This window comes from Cervus canadensis, chromosome 14, assembly GCF_019320065.1.
Source record: "Cervus canadensis isolate Bull #8, Minnesota chromosome 14, ASM1932006v1, whole genome shotgun sequence".
In the NCBI taxonomy this organism is placed as follows: domain Eukaryota; kingdom Metazoa; phylum Chordata; class Mammalia; order Artiodactyla; family Cervidae; genus Cervus; species Cervus canadensis.
The window spans coordinates 5,997,116-6,014,844 of NC_057399.1; the positions used below are offsets into that span (position 1 = coordinate 5,997,116).

The window sequence follows — 17,729 nt, forward strand, 5'->3', positions numbered from 1 at the left end:
CTAAGAGACTGGATTTATTTTTTTAATGATGTGGTTTTACTTATTTGTTTTTATTTGGCTGCATCTGGTCTTGGCTGCAGCATGCAAGCTCAGCGGCCTGCCGCACGTGGGATCTTTGTTCCCTGACCAGGGATTGAAACTTCATTGAAGAGTCCCCATCATGGCAAGGAGGGGTCTTAACCCCTGGGTCACCAGGGCAGTCTCAAGAGAGTAAATCTTAAATGTTCTCGTCACACACACACGAGTCTGTAACTGTGCTCAGCGATGGATCTGTTAGCTATACTTTCTTTCTCAATTCATGCATATATCATATTATTACGCTGTACACCTTGAACTTATAAAAAGTGTCCTGCATAAACTTGTTTAATCGCTCAGTCATGTCTCTTTGTGACTCCACGGACCGTAGCCCTCCAGGCTCCTCTGTCCATGGGATTGTCCAGGCAAGAACACTGGAGAGGGTTGCCATGCCCTCCTGCAGGGGATCTTCCCGACCCAGGGATCCAACCTGCGTCTCTTACGTCTCCTGCGTTGGCAGGCGGGTTCTTTACCACCATGGCCACCACCAAATGCTGGCCAGGTGGCAATTTCAATCAAAGCAGTGTGTTAAATGAAACAAACCTCTGCGTGAGAGAACCCCAAGCGGAGTAGTGGAGCTTGCCCTGCCCACAGGACGCCGGCCCTTACCTTCCGATGGCCCCAGAGCTGGTTCCCCTTCATGCCGTGACAGTCGTAGAGAGTGACGGGGCTGCTGTGGGACACGGCATCGAAGCAGAACTTCCGAGTGTGCAGGGGCTCGCCTGGCCGGATGTCCTCTCTCCAGCCGAAGGTGAAGAGCTGATCGGGTGACAACAGCAGAAAAGCAACGTTGAGCGTAACTTGGAGGCATTTGCGAGAAGGAGAAGTATGTCTTTCAGCAGTGAGGAACTCCTGGCTCCCTTTTTACAGGAAAATGACTTGGTGTGGGGGTGACAGAGGTGTTGAGAAGGCCAGGATCCTTGCACTCTGTGGCTACATGGGGAGCACCGTTGGCCCAGGCTGGCCAAAAAACAAGCTTCCAGTTAGAGAGAGACACAGAGGGACAGAAGGAGGGGAGAAGCTATTTAATGATGCTCTTTATCATTCTTTTCTGTTGAAAAATTTTTTTTTGGCTGTACCATGTCTTACTTATAGCACGTTAACTCTTAGTTGCTGCATGCAGGATCTAGTTCCCTGACCAGGAATTGAACTCGGGTCTCCTGCATTGGGATCATGGAGTCTTAACCACTGGACCACCAGGGACAGCCTTTTACATTCCTCATTTAGGTAAAAAATTAGTGAATTAAATGTTTCATGTTCATGTGTACTAAGTCGCTTTAGTCATATCCAACTCTTTGCAATCCATGGACTTTAGTCCACAGCTCCTCTGTCCATGGGATTCTCCAGGTAAGAATACTGGAGTGGGTTGCCATTTCATCCTCCAGGGGATCTTCCTGACACAGGGATCAAACCTGCGCCTCTTATGTCTCCTGCATTGGCAGGCAGGTTATCACTAGGGCCACCTGAAAAGCCCCAAATGCTACACATTTAGCCTAACTGAGCAGATTAACTGAAAAAAGACTAGGAGTAGGATTGAGCTGGATGGATGCTAGCAAGTTGACAATTTTGATTTAAATGAAAGCTAAGTTTGATGTAGTAAATGATAAGCAAATTGATTTCCTGGGGTTGATAAGAGTAATCCTGTGTCAGAAGTTTGGGACTGTGACTCCCAGTAAGAGATATGGTTTACACACACAGGGACTGCTCCCCTCACCCCCCACTGCCAGCTGAACAGAAGCTTCATGGAACATTTATCCTTTTTGCATTTAATAGACTTTGAGATTCCATCCAACCTGTTCCTGTCCTGGTCTGTTCTATTCCATCCATCCTATTATTTTAAAAATTTGACTTATAGATGCACTAATTTGATTTTTGTTGTTGTTGTTCAGTCCTTAAAATGTGTCTGACTCTGTGACCCCATGGGCTTCAGCACACCAGGCTCCTCTGTCCTCCACTATCTCCTGGAGTTTCCTCAAGCTCATATCTTTGAGTCGGTGATGCCACCCAACAGTCTCATCCTCTGTTGCCCCCTTCTCCTCCTACCCTCAGTCTTTCCCAGCATCAGGGTCTTTACCAATGAGTTGGCTTTTTGCATCAGGTGGCCAAAGTATTAGAGCTTCAGCTTCAGCATCAGTCCTTCCAATGAATATTCAGGGTTGATACCCTTTAGGATTGACCAGTTTGATCTCCTTGCAGTCCAAGGGACTCTCAAGAGTCTTCTCCAATACCATAATTTGAAAGCATCAATTCTTCAGTGTTTGGCCTTTTTTATGGTCCAACTCTCACATCTGTACATGACTACCAGAAAAACCATAGCTTTGACCATACAGACTAAATTAACTAAAATTTGATTTTACAACATAGTAAATTGAAAAAGTACAATTTCCGTTTCTATAAGGAAAGGGTATTTTCTTGAGTTTGAGCTGAACAACCGTTTGAGGGGTTTGGTGGGAGAAATTCTTAAGTCAGTAGAAACATGGACTAGACCAGTTCTTCCAGATGTAACATCTCAGTGAGTGAATACCATTTTTGTGACGGGACGTGTATGGGCCTCACTGTGAGGCCACGCTGTGAGTCCAGAACAGAGAGCTGTCAGAAGCCCGAGTGGACATGAAAACAAGCACACTGCTGAATCACATGCAGACCGTGTACTGGTCTCTGACCGGGAGCTCAGATCATCCCAGCTTTGGGGTCTGACCTGGGTGAGAAAATGCAGTGAATCTGGCAAAACTCCAGGGATGGCATACATGGCGGGGAAATGGTAGGTGTAGAGCACAATGATCCGGTGTTACAGGGATGTCTGTCCTTCTTCAGATTCTTTTCCAGTATAGGTTACTAAAAAATACTGAACTTACGTCCTTGTTGGTTATCTATTTTAATTTATAGTAGCATTTATGTGTTAGTCCCAAGCTCCTAATTTATACCATCCTCCACATTTAACTATAAGTTTTCTTTTTTGTCTGTGAGTCTATTACTATCTTGTCAGTCAGTCAGTTTAGTCGTTCAGTCCTGTCCGACTCATTGCAACACCATGAACTGCAGCACACCAGGCCTCCCCGTCCATCACCTACATGCGGAGTTTACTCAAACTCATGTCCTTTGAATCGGTGATGCCAGCCATCCAACCATCTCATCCTCTGTCGTCCCCTTCTCCTCCTGCCTTCAATCTTTCCCAGCATCAGGGTCCTTTTCAATGAGTCAGTTCTTTGCATCAGGAGGCCAAAGTATTGGAGTTTCAGCTTTAGCATCAGTCCTTCCAATAAATATTCAGGACTGATCTCCTTTAGGATGGACTGGTTGGATTTCCTTGCAGTCCAAGGAACTCTCAAGAGTCTTCTCCAACACCACAGTTCAAAAGCATCAATTTTTCGGTGCTCAGCTTTCTTCACAGTCCAGCTCTCACATCCGTACATGACCACTGGAAAAACCATAGCCTTGACTAGATGAAACTTTGTTGACAAAGTAATGTCTCTGCTTTTAAATATGCTGTCTAGGTTGGTCGTAGCTTTTCTTCCAAGGAGTAAGCATCTTTTAATTTCATGGCTGCAATCACCATCTGCAGTGATTTTGGAGCCCAAGAAAATAAAGTCTGTCACTGTTTCCATTGTTTCCCCATCTATTTGCCATGAAGTGATGGGACTGGATGCCATGATCTTAGTTTTCTGAATGTTGAGTTTTAAGCCAGATTTTTCACTCTTCTGTTTCACTTTCATCAAGACGCTCTTTAGTACTTCTTCACTTTCAGCCATAAGGGTGGTGTCATCTGCGTATATGAGGTTATTGATATTTCTCCCAGCAATCTTGATTCCAGCTTGTGCTTCATCCAGCCCAGCGTTTCTCATGATGTACTCTGCATCTAAGTTAAATAAGTAGGGTGACAATATACAGCCTTGATGTAATCTTTTCCCTATTTGGAACCAGTCTGTTGTTCCATATCCAGTTCTAACTGTTCCTTCCTGACCTGCATACAGATTTCTCAAGAGGCAGGTCAGGTGGTTTGGTATTCCCATCTCTTTAAGAATTTTCCAGAGTTTGTTGTGGCCCACACAGTCAAAGACTTTGGCATAATCAATAAAGCAGAAGTAGACATTTTTCTGGAACTTTCCTGCTTTTTTGATAATCCAGCAAATGTTGGCAATTTGATCTCTGGTTCCTCTGCCTTTTATAAATCCAGCTTGAACATCTGGAAGTTCACGGTTCATGTATTGCTGAAGCCTGGCTTGGAGAATTTGAAGCACTACTTTACTAGCGTGTGAGATGAGTGCAGTTGTGTGGTAGTTTGAGCATTCTGTGGCATTGCCTTTCTTTGAGATTGGAATGAAAACTGAACTTTTCTGGTCCGGAGTTTTCCAAATTTGCTGACATATTGAGTGCAGCACTTTGACAGCATCGTCCTTTAGGATTTGAAATAGCTCAACTGAAATTCCATCATCTCCATTAGCTTTGTTCATAGTGATGCTTTCTAAGGTCCACTTGATCACACCATCGTGATTATCTGGGTCACGAAGATCTCTTTTGTACAGTTCTTCTGTGTATTCTTGCCACCTCTTCTTAATATCTTCTGCTTCTGTTAGGTCCATACCATTTCTGTCCTTTATTGTGCCCATCTTTGCATGAAATATTTCCTTGGTATCTCTAATTTTCTTGAAGAGATCTCTAGACTTTCCCATTCTATTGTTTTCCTCTATTTCTTTGCATTGATTGCTGAGGAAGGCTTTCTTATCTCTCCTCGCTATTCTCTGGAACTCAGCATTCAAATGGGTATATCTTTGCTTTTCTCCTTTGCCTTTAGCTTCTCTTCTTTTCTCAGCTATTTGTAAGGCTTCCTCATACAACCATTTTGCCTTTTTGCATTTCTTTTTTTTGGGGATGGTTTGATCCCTGCCCCCTGCACAAAGTTTTGAACCTCTGTCCATGGTTCTTCAGGCGCTCTGTCTATCAGATCTAGTCCCTTGAATCTATTTGTCACTTTCACTGTATAATCATAAGGGATTTGATATATAATGGTAAGGTCTTACCTGAATGTTCTAGTGGTTTTCCCTGCTTTCTTCAATTTAAGTCTGAATTTGGCAATAAGGAGATCATTATCTGAGCCACAGTCAGCTCCTGGTCTTGTTTTTGCTGACTGTATAGAACTTCTCCATCTTTGACTGCAAAGAATATAATCATTCTGATTTCAGTATTGACCATCTGGTGATGTCCATGTGTAGAGTCTTGTGTTGTTGGAAGAGGGTGTTTGCTATGACCAATGCGTCCTCTTGGCAAAACTCTATTAGCCTTTGCCCTGCTTCATTCTGTACTCCAAGGCCAAATTTGCCAGTTACTCCAGGTATTTCTTGACTCTCTACTTTTGCATTACTATCTTGCACACAAGTACAATTGTATCATTTTTTTTAAGATTCTACATATAAGTGACATCATGTGATATTTGTCTTTCTCTGCCTTACTTCACTTAGTATGATGATCTCTAGGTCCATCCATGTTGCTATAAATGGCATTATTTCATTCTTCTTTTATGGCTGAGTAATATTCCATTGTATATATGTACCACATCTTCTTTATCTATTCCTCTGCCAATGGACATTTAGCTTGCTTCCATGTCTTGTCTATTATAAAAAAGTGCTGCTATGAACATTGGGGTGAGTGTACTTTTTTGAATTAGAGTTTTGAAATACCCATATGACCATGTTGGCTCTTATCCTGAAAGCTCATCATATTTTCACATAACCCTTAGAGGATGAAATTCAAACTCTTTAAAACATAAAGAACTTTCCACCCTCTGACCTTTGCCATATTTTCCAACTGCATCCCTTCCCCTTTAGTTTATGTTCTAGCAACAGCAAAATATTTGTAAGTTGCTAAGAGAGTAAATCTTAAAAGTTTTCATCACAAGAAAAAAATTCAGTAACTATGTTTGGTCCCTTGTACAGCAAGGAGATTAAACCATTCAATCTGAAAGGAAACCTGAATACTCATGGGAAGGACTGATGCTGAAGCTGAAGCGCCAATACTTTGGCCACCTGATTCGAAGAGCTGACTCATTAGAAAAGACCCTGATGCTGGGAAAGATTGAGGGCAGGTGGAGAAGGGGATGACAGAGGATGAGATGGTTGGATGGCATCACTGACTCGATGGACATGGGTTTGGGTGAACTCCGGGAGTTGGACTCCAGGGAGGCCTGGAGTGCTGTGGTTCATGGGGTTGCAAAGAGTCGGACACGACTGAGCATCTGAACAATGAAAACAACAAACTATGTTTGGTGGTGAATACTAACTAAACTTGTTGGGGTTATCATTTCATAATAGATACAAACGTTGAGCCAACATGTTGTATAACTGAAACAAATCTTACTGTATGTCAGTTAGACCTCAATGTAAAAAACTGTAGTTCCTTGAACTAGTCAGGTTGTATGTATTTTCCCACTTATGGTTTTGTTCATGAGAGGCCCTCTGGCTGGAAGGCCCACATTCACCAGCTCACCGAAGAAGCCATCTCTCTGAGCCTCTCCCTCCCTCCCACCCCCCACCTTATTTCATCATGGTTGTCCATTTATGTTTCTGTAGCCTTCACTGGTCAGTGAGACCCCAAATGGCAGGAGCCATATCTTCATCTTTGTGTTTCCAGCACCCAGAACAATTCGTGACATTTAATTCAAGTCCGGTAAAATTTCTATCGCATAAATAAAAACTTGAACTCATTATATTAACGGAAAGTGCACTGGAATAACTGTCAAGAGGAACTCCTTATAACTAGTCTTTTCGGTTTCTCAAATGAATTTGTTTTGTTTGTGTCTAATTATTAATACAGCATTATCAACAATAATCATTTTTTGAGCTTTCAATTTCTGTGATTCTCAGCTCAGTTACCTATTGTTGGAATAACAATGTCCTGGCCTATAAACCTGTCATGGATTAAATTTTATGTTATTTAAATGTCACAAATCTTGGTACCGTAAGCGGTGCGGGTACTGGTGGCTGTGCCTGGTCTATCCATTTTGCACTTTGTCACTTTTCCTGTTTTTGTACCTGCAGAAGCCAGAGCTGGAAGGCGCTGTCCTCATTACCCTGTCCTTCGTTACCCAGCTGGCCTGCAGAGGTGGGTGGGCGGACCGCTGCCACACTCCAGGAGTCCAGGCTTGTGTGTGCTTCCATAGACAATGTTTTCTTTTTACTTTCTTATTGTTTCCTTTCCTCTCATTGTAGGTTAGTTGCTAAGTCCTGTCCCATTCTGTTTTGACCCCATGGACTGTAGCCTGGCAGGCTCCTCTGTCCATGGAGTTCTCCAGGCAAGAACACTGAAGTGGGTTGCCATTTCCTTCTCCAGGGGATCTTCCCAGACCAGGGATTGAACCTACATCTCCGGCATTGGCTGGTGGATTCTTAACCACTAGACCACCAGGGAAGCCCTCTCCAGGGTCTTTGAAATGCTCTCTCCTGCCACATAACTTATCCTAATTGTTGCATGGAACCAATCAGGCCCTGACCGGTCTCATTTCTGAGACCTGCAATCCTGTGCAGTTATATCAAAGCAGAAACAAGCAGACATCATGCAGGTACCTGACGGTTTGGAAACCTTTGGGCTGCTCCTCACTGACAAGAAATATTCAGATTTTATCCAGGTTACTGACTTGTTTCCAGCCTCAAAGTCCTCAGTCTTGAAGTACACTGATGTTAGTTTCTGCACTCTCTTCTTCTATACTCTATACTCAGGATGACGTATGGGTTATACTTCCCGGCTTTGATGCTAACGTGGCACGCACAGCGCTGCCCGAGCCTGTATTGTATCACACAAAACACAGTCCTGCTGGTGGTTCAGTCGTTCAGTCGTGTCTGACTCTTGGTGATGCGCGGACTGCAGCCCTCCAGGCTCCTCCGTCCACGGGATTCTCCAGGCAAGAGTACTGGAGTGGGTTGCCATGCCTCTCCAGGGGATCTTCCTTCATTGACTAATGAATATATATTGAGTATAAATCGAATAAAATGAAGCGTTAATTACTGGAAAAAAAGGCAGTTTGTGATGTTTGAACCTCCACGTCAATATACAGTGATACGTGTTTCAAATAAGATTGATTTTCACCTCCTGTCAGCCTTGTTTGATCGTCTTGCTTTCAGAGACCATGGAGAATGGAAATCTTTTTAAAGAGCTGGGACAACCCTGAGGGATGGGATGGGGAGGGAGGTGGGAGGGGGGTTCAGGATGGGGGACACATGTACACCCGTGGCTGATTCATGTCAATTATGGCAGGAGCCACTACAATATTGTAAAGTAATTAGCCTCCAATTAAAATTAGAAAAAGAGCCCTGTGAAGTGGTCTTTTGTTCCTCTCGGATAGCTGTCTGCTTATCTAGTGCTGCCCTCTGGTGACTATTTCTTGAATTACATGCCACAGGTTTTTGCAGTTTTGCCTGGCCCCGGTGGCTCAGCACGAAAGAAATCCCTGCCAATGCAGGAGACGGGGGTTCCATCCCGGGGTGGGGAAGATCCCCTGGAGAAGGAAATGGAAACCCACCCTAGTATTCTTGCCTGGTACATCCCATGGACAGAGGAGCCTGGTGGGCTACAGTCTATGAGGTTGCAAAAGGGTCAGACATGACTTAGTGACTAAACGACAAGGGAAAGACTTGCAATATAGCAGGCTTTATTTATGTTTATTTTCACCCATCAAATAAAGTTTGCAGCCCAGAGCATATTTCACTCTAGCACATTCCATGGGATGGAGATGTTAAACATGATCCGGTCATTCAGGTATGTCTGCCTCCTTCAGATCAACCAGCTGGACAGGCGTGTCTCCTGGTTGGGCTGAACAGAGACAGTAGAGAGGAACTGAACTCAACAGAGACAGACTTTCCTCCTGGCATTCTCCTTTTCCTTTTTGAAAATGTTCTTTTCTCCTCTAGACGCCAGCCTTACTGATTGGCCATGAGGCCTTCTCTCTTGCTCCCAGGCTGCAGTCAGAATTGCTTCATGGAGGAAACGGGTAGACACTGTCCCCTGTCCTGGTCACAGAGGATAAAGATCCCCTGGAGAAGGGAAATGACTACCCACTCAGCCTTCTTGCCTGAAAAATTCGATGGACAGTGCAGCCTTGCGGGCTACAGTCCGTGGGGTTGCAAAGAGTCGGACACGACTGAGTGACTAACACACAGAGGGAGAAGGAAGGCAAGTCAGCCTGGCTGATGGCCCACACCTGCCAGTGAACCTCAAGCTGCAGGGCCTTCCTTAAAACCCATCTCATACTCTCCGTAGATGCAGGCTGGGTTTGGAGCGTGTGTGCTCAGTTGTGTCCGACTCTTTTGCGACCCCATGGACTGTTGCCCTCCAGGCTCCTCTGTCTGTGGGATTCTCCAGGCAAGAATACTGGAGTGGGTTGCCATTCCCTTCCCCAGAGAACCTTCCCCACCCAGGGATGGAACCTGGGTCTCTGGAGTTTTATGCATTGGCAGGTGGATTCTTCACCACTGAGCCACCCATCGGCTAAGTCCCTGGTTTAGGGATTGATGGAGTTGACTCTGGGCTGTGCTCTGGACTTGGCTTAGTGCAACAGTTTTCCTAAATTGGCTGCTCTGCGCTGGGGCGGGGCAGGAGCGGGTGAGGAGAGGGGAAGGTCAACACATCCAGTCTCATCACGCCCAATAACTCTTGGAGATCCCGGGTTGGGCGAGGTGGAGGCTTATACTAACGTAGCGTTAGTCAATTATGAGACGGACCCTTGAGAAGCTGGAGGACAGAACTGATGCGACACTGGAAACTGCTTGTCTGCTCTTGGTTTTCCTAAGAGAAGCATTAGACACAGTTTTGGGAAACAGAAGGCCCAAGCAGGACATGAGATCTTGAACCTGGGATGTATCCTTTTGTAGACAGAGTAGGAGGTATAGGGTAGGGAGAAGGGCTTTAATTGTATCTGTACATTTTTTTTTTCTTCTAAAAAAATACGGCAATAGCTGTAGATACTCCTTCAGTCTGTGTGATGAGTACATGAGGATGTGTTGTTAAATTTCTTATAGTTTCCTGTTTGAAAGATTTTATAATTTAAAACAATAAAAAGGGGCAGGCACAATTCTTCCCCAGTCTTTGCTCTTTTACAGGTGACTCAGGGCGAGGAAAGCCCCTTACCAGGACTGTTATGTTTCAGAGATGGTCAGGAACCACACCTCACTTAATAAACTGAGTTGCTCTGAAATGTTTTTTTTGAGCACAAGCGGTAAATAATCTTAAAGCATGGCTTCCCTGCTTGCTTGGTGGCTCAGTGGTAAGGAGTCTGCCTGCCCATGCAGGACATGCAGGTTTGACCCTTGGGTCCGGAAGATCTCCTGGAGGAGGAAATGGCAACCCACTCTAGTATTCTTGCCTGGAGACTCCCATGGACAGAGGAGCCTGGCGGGCTCCAGTCCATGGGGTTGAGTCGGACACGACTGAGTGACTAAACAGCAAGTCTTAGAGCATCCCACGTGGTCCACGCTGGGGTGTTACTGCCTCTGAGCTATCCTTTGTGTGTGAGCTCACACATTGCTGCTACAAGGACAGGTGTATGTAAAGCAAGCTTTTCAAGCAGCTGAGGGGGAAATAAGACTAGAGAAAGTCCCCAAAACTGACAGAATCACCAAGTCCTTCCATAAAAACATGACATCTGTGCGAGAGAGTTATAACACTCTACAAACTTTTCATGGTTTGAAAAACTATCGTTCTGGGAAAGGAAACAGAAGACTAGGGTCACAATCAACATTTTTTCACCATCCTTCTATTCTCTCTCTTTTTTTTTTTTTGACACCATATGGCATACGGGGTCTTAGTTCCTCAACCAGGGATTGCATCTGTATTTCCAGCAGTGGGAGCATGAGCGTGGAGTCTTAACTACTGCACCGCCGTGAAATGCCAGCATCCTTTCTTTAAAGCCCATTTTAATACCTGATCTCAATGGATGACCATGACTGCCCTGAGAGGAAGCTGGAGCAAAGAAGGGGTTCCCTTGACCGCAGAGCTAGGTGGTGACCTCCCAGCTCCCTCTAGAGATCTATTCCCACACTGTCCCCTGCTGTTACAACCCCCCACCCCCTGTCCCAGGACGCACCTGCTCATGAGACCAGGTCCTCTCAGAACCGTCCTTGACGCAGACGTCCAGCCTTAACTCGGTCCCCGTGGCTCCATGCTTGCTGTCCACGCAGAGGTTTGCTGCCACGTTTCGAAGCTGTGGAGAGAAGGAAGGATGAGGATGGAGTTGTTTTTTTATTGTACCCCTGGCTCCTGGCAATCCTAGTGGAGATTCAGCAGGTTTTTTTTTTTTTTATTATTTAATCCCATGATGATTGGATGGTGCCTTAAATTCATATGGAGAGAAAGTGGAGAATTAAATATCACATGGGCCAGTCTACATGTCAAAGAACTTGAGAAGATTGGGCTGCAAAACCGCAGTGAGACTCTGGGTGAAACTACAGTCTAGAAACAAGGACACAGAGCTCATGACTTCTGTAAGATGGGAGATTTTTTCCTTTCAGGTGGTTCTTTAACTCATAACTGGTCATCTTCCTGCTTCAAAGCATTGTCTCCTATCACCACATTAGCTAGGTTAGCTAGGAGAGAGGTCCAGTATGAGGCAAGTGTCCCAAGTAGAAGGTGTGAGGAAAAGGTCACTGTGTAGGGGGTGGTCACCTGACGCCCCCTGGTGGCCTGGGATGGACCTATCGTCCTGCTTTTAGCATGTCTCCTGGATGATAAATTAAAAAGTGCCATCCAGTAGGCCTGAATGGATGTGAGGGTTGGACCAAAAAAAGGCTGAGCACCAAAAAATTGATGCTTTCAAACTGTGGTGCTGGAGAAGACTCTTGAGAATCCCTTAGACAGCAAGGAGATCAAACTAGTCAATCCTAAAGGAAATCAACCCTGAATATTCATTGGAAGGATTGATGCTGAAGCTGAAGCTCTAGTACTTTGGCCATCTGATGTGAAGAACTGACTCGTTAGAAAAGACCCTGATGCTGGGAAAGATTGAAGGCAGGAGGAGAAGGGAACAGAGGATGAGATGGTTGGATGGCATCACCAACTCAATGGACATGAGTTTAAGCAAACTCTGGGAGGTAGTGAAGGACAGGGAAGCTTGGAGCGCTGCAGCCCATGGGGTCACAGAGTCGGACACAACTTAGTGACTGAACAGCAACAGCAAAAGAGTACTAGGAAAACGGGAAAGACAGTAACTATCGGTGCACTCCGTGACCGGATGAAGATTCTCTACCTCAGGGATCCCCACCCTCCAGGATCTAAGGCCTGGTGATCTGAGGTGGAGCTGAATTATTAATAGTAGAAATAAAGTGCACAATAAATGCACTGTGCTTGAATCATCTCAAAACCACCTCCCCTCTGGTCTGTGTAAAAACCGTCTTCCACTAAACTGGTGCCAAAAAGTTTGGGGACCGCTGCTCTACATCATGTAGAGGGACTCTGAAAAGTTATAGCATGAGAAAAAAATGACTTAATCATTCTTTGCAAATATTGTAGTAAAGAACTGAATGGACTTTCCTGGTGGCTCAGCTGGTAGAGAATCCGCCTGCAAGGCAGGAGACCCCCGTTTGATTCCTGGGTTGGGAAGATCCGCTGGAGAAGGGATAGGCTACCCACTCCAGTATTCTTGGGCTTCCCTGGTAACTCAGCTGGTAGAGAATCTGCCTGCAATGCAGGAGACCTGGGTTCTATCCCTGGGTCAGGAAGATCCTCTGGGGGAGGGCATGGCCACCCACTCCAGAATTCTTTCCTGGAGAATCCCCATGGATGGAGGAGCCTGGCAAGCTACAGTCCATGGGTTTGCAAGGAGTCTGACATGACTGAGCGACTAAGCACAGCACAGCACGAAGAACTGAATAGTTAGCGGTGGGAAAAAGTGAAAAGTATCAACAGCAGAAATGGCAGCAGAAAGAAGTCTGGACATGGGTGCATCCCTACATCAAATCTTCCCGCCCGGAGCCTCCACCGGGCCTCCTGCCGCCATCAGGACACGTCCGGTAGCACAGCTGGGCCGTGTGTGTGGTCGCGGAGCTGTGCGTGCTCAGACGGGTGCGAGGGCCTTGGTCCTTTTCATGTCTCTACAGGGTCCTGCGTTGTAACAGTCCCTTTAGGTCCTGCTAAGAATGGAAGCAAGAACAGGAGGTACCCGAGGCATCATTTTAGACACAATTCTTTTGCCCAGAATGAGTAGATAGGGAGTCTCTCCAGCACAGAATGATGCCTGAATGGGGCCTGATCCTACCGGGCTGGGGCGGTGAGGCAGAGAGGTTGTGTGATGTACTGGATATCACAGTCAAATAAGTGATGCTGGGACACAGTGTGCTAGGCACATGGGCTGTTTCATCTCCACTTACTTAACTTTTTTAGTTTTTATTTATTTATTTAAATTTGGCTGCCATGGGTCTTTGATTTTTTGTGCGTGGGCTTTCTCTAGTCCAGTGCACAGGCTGCTCATTGCAGTGGCTTCTCTTGTGGCTTCCGGGCTCTAGAGCTTAGGCTCAGTAGTTGCGGCGCACGGGCTGAGCTGCATGTGGATCTTCCTTGACCAGGGATGGAACCCGTGTCCCCTGCACTGGCAGGCAGGTTCTTAACCACTGGACCACCAGGGAAGTCCTCCACTTATTATAGGAGTCAGTTCAGTTCAATCCAGTCACTCAGTTGTGTCCAACTCTTTGCGACCCCATGGACTGCAGCATGCCAGGCCTCCCTCTCCACCAGCAACTCCCAGAGTTAACTCAGACTCATGTCCATTGAGTTGGTGATGCCATCCAACCATCTCATCCTCTGTCATCCCCTTCTCCTCCCACCTTCAATCTTTCCCAGCATCAGGGTCTTTTCCAATGAGTCAGCTCTTGACATGAGGTGGCCAAAGTATTGGAGTTTCAGCTTCAACATCAGTCCTTCCAATGAACATCCAGGACTGATCTCCTTTAGGATGGACTGGTGGGATCTCCTTGCAGTCCAAGGGACTCTCAAGAGTCTTCTTCAACACCACAGTTCAAAAGCATCAATTCTTTGGTGCTCAGCTTTGTTTATAGTCCAACTGTCACATCCATATGTGACTACGGGAAAAACCATAGCCCTGACTAGATGGACCTTTGTTGGCAAAGCAATGTCTCTGCTTTTTAATATGCTGTCTAGGTTGGTCATAACTTTTCTTCCAAGGAGCAAGCGTCTTTTAATTTCATGGCTGCAGTCACCATCAGCAGTGATTTTGGAGCCCAAGAAAATAAAGTCTGCCACCGTTTCCCCATCTATTTGCCATGAAGTGATGGGACCAGGTGCCATGATCTTAGTTTTCTGAATGTTGAGTTTTAAGCCAACTTTTTCACTCTTCTCTTTCATTTTCATCAAGAGGCTCTTTAGTTCTTTGCTTTCTGCCACTATAGGAGTAGAAGCTGGTACACGGTTGTTCAGGAGGGAATCAAGGTGGTGGATACCAGATTCCTTATTCAGGAAACTTGGCGACAGTTGGGTCCACCCTCTGCTGCTGGACCAGTGCTCTCAGGTGTCTGTCCATGATGACAGGGGATGTGAAATCATGGAGGACACAGGGTGGTAGCTCTGAACCTGGTTTGGCCTACACACTTCTCCGAGACTCCAGGGAGAGCTAAGGAGACTCTTGCAAAAACAAAGGAACTGGAAGTGGACATACACAAGCACTTTTGTATTCACTTTTCTGGATGCCATAGGCTCCACATTTGAACCCGAATGTCAGAAAATGCATGCTACTTCCATACCCATCCCACAAAGGAATTGCCTCCCTTTTCTTTTTTTTTTTTTTTTTGGCTGTACCACACTCATGGTTGGCTTTCCAAGTGGCTCATTGATTAAGAATCTGTCTGCAATGCAGGAGACTTGGGTTCCATCCCTGGGTCAGGAAGATCCCCTGGAATGGCAACCCACTCCAGTATTCTTGCCTGAAGAATCCCTTGGACAGAAGAGTCTGGCAGGCTGTAGTCCACAGGGTTGAAAAGAGTTGGAAATGACTGAAGTGACTTAGCACACACGCATGCACACACAACATGAGGGATCTCAGTTCCTTGGCCACGGATTGAACCTGTGCCCCCTGCAGTAGAAACATAGAGTCTTAAGCACTGGGCCACCAGGGAAGTCTCACCCACTTCCTCTTAGTCTCCTGGGAGATCCGGACGGGCAGGACATGAACTTGGCCATGTCAGTGAGTGCCCCAGTTACTCCCACTTCCTTCACCTTTTCTCCACCCCCTCAAAAAAGCACCAGGGAGGAATTTCACTGTGGAACTTGGGGAGCCAAGCTTAAAAGAGGCATTTTTGGGGATCAATTCCCAGGTGTGTGATTGAGTTTATTAGATGAAAGAGAAGTGGCCCGATGGGTGGAAGTCTGAGCTTGCATCACTTTCTGGGGTCCAGCATCCTTCAACGCCTGTCTGATCTCAACCAGGACCAGGCTTTCAGTTTCTTAAAGCTACTTCACCGGAGTTTGTCAGACAGAACTCTGGGAAGAGCTCTCTCTTTATTCTTGGCCAGTGAACTCACAGACTCTCTATCCTTAGAGCTCTGCTGTCTGCTCAGTCATGCCCGACTCTTTGCGACCCCATGGACTGTAGCCCACCAGGCTCCACTCTCCATGGTATTCTCTAGGCAAGAATGCTGGAGTGGGTCACTGTGCCCTCCTGCAGGGCATCTTCCCAACCTGGGATCTTTCCGACCTGCATCTCCTGCACTCCCAGGTGGACCCTTTACCCACTGAGCCGTTTGGAAAGCCCAGTGTCAACTGATGGCGAAGGCACCTTCAGGGCACTCCTGTTCCCACCCCTGAGTCCAGGTGGAGGGGACAGCAGCTGCTGTTGGTTTATGGCCACGTGGCTGCAGAGGGACCAGCTGCACAGGCTCTGCTCTTGGACGAGGAGGACCTGAGGCAAAAAAGACAAAAAAGGATGTGGGCCACCCAGTGAGGCTGGGCAGTGGATCTGCCAGTCCTGCCCAAAGCTGTCAGAGTGCCTAGTTCTCTTGCTAAATGCCGTGAATGTGAAAGGCCTCTGGCAGGGGGTAGAGGAAACCATTTTCTGAACTCTCAAACGTTCTAATCATCTAAACTCTCATTCAAATGGCATCTGTGTAGACAATGGGATAAATGGCTTTGGAAACCAAATTTCAAGTTCCAAAGGCATAATTGTCCACATCTGTGTAAATTTCAGCCCCTTGCTGTGCCAGAGAAGGGCCATGGATAGTCCAGCAGAGGACGAGGTCGGCACCTGCACGCCAGCCTGTCCTGCCACTCTGCTCACGCCCACCTCTTCAATTCACACCCCATCCTCGGCTCACAAATGTGACTCCATCACAATGAGCTGGTGAGTAAAATCGCAACAGAACAGACCCTAATGCTTGCTTATATTTTTGAATAAAGTTTTCTTTCTAAAGGAAAGTAGACAAGAAAAGAACACAGATGATTTCAACTTTTCCACCATGGGCTCGTGTATCTGCAGCTAAAGGAAATGCAGCTCACACAAGCACACACAAACACACACACATACACACACATCTGGGACGGGGACACTGCCTCTTCTGGGACAGAAAAGGGCTGCTCTGTTCCTCCAACATCCAGCGTGGAGACTCGGCAGGACGAAAATCACCTAAGGGGACCGAGAGACTTGGAGCAGGATTAGAAAGTGAGGCAGTGCTTGACTAGGAACAGGGAAGAAACAGGAGAAAAATGGGGCCAAAGGGACTCGGGACGTGAGACAGGATTACAGACAGGATTAGGAGGTTTGGCGGAGAGTGAAGGCTGGCTCAGGTCGGCAGGAGCATGAAGGCTTGGCTGGAACCTGGGCTTTGCCTCCCTGACACGGGAGATTTTTATGAAAGAGGTTCCAGAGAAGGGGCATGGGGAATAAACTTCAAGGTGGCTGGCAGGTGGGGCCGGATAATTCAGTTGGTGGTCAAAGAGAGACCAGCTCAATGAACACAGGAGTGGGGTTTGCTATCGCCCTTCCATAGACTTGGGGTTTTTAAGTGAGAAGTAGTGGGTTCATGATTCATTCAACAAACATTAAGTAAGTACCTGGATGTCCCAGGCACTATGCTGGATATTGTATACAGTGGAAAATAAAAAAGGATTTGTGGATGAAATAGTGAAGATGATGAAAAGATACAATTTTCCAGTTATAAAATGAAAAAGTTTTGGGAATGTGACCTATAGCATGGTCAGGACAGTTACCGATTCTGTGCTGTATGTACTAAGACAGTGGGTCTTAAATGCTTGCATTGCAAGAAAATTAGTAATTCCACGGTGACAGATGTTAACTAGACTTATTGTGGTGATTGTTTTGTAATACAAACAAATTGTTTTGTAGTACAAACATCAAATCATTATGTGGACACCTAGAAGTAAATAGATCATGTTGTCGTTCAGTTGCTCAGTCATGTCTAACTCTGCGACCCCATGGATTGCAGCACACCAGGCTTCCTTGTCCTCCCAGATGACACTGTCCTCTGTCTCTGTCTTCTGACACTGTCCACTCTCTCCCAGAGTTTGCTCAAACTCATGTCCATTGAGTCAGTGATGCCATCCAACCATCTTATCCTCTGTGGCTCCCTTCTCCTCCTGCCCTTGATCTTTCCCAGCATCTCTTCTCCAATGAGTCAGCTCTTTGCAACAGGTGGCCAAAGTACTGGAGCTTC

At 46.2% G+C, this 17,729-nt stretch overlaps 1 protein-coding gene across 1 annotated transcript in view; it reads right to left on the minus strand.

Annotated features, from left to right (window-relative positions):
• Positions 1–17,729, minus strand: part of GALNTL6 (polypeptide N-acetylgalactosaminyltransferase like 6) — a 909,229-nt gene that overhangs the window by 18,785 nt on the left and 872,715 nt on the right. The window contains exons 9-10 of the mRNA XM_043487121.1: positions 11,144–11,260; positions 685–834 (exon numbers count right to left, since the gene is read on the minus strand). Coding sequence (XP_043343056.1) covers positions 685–834; positions 11,144–11,260 — 267 coding nt within the window. The remainder of the gene's footprint in view (positions 1–684; positions 835–11,143; positions 11,261–17,729) is intronic.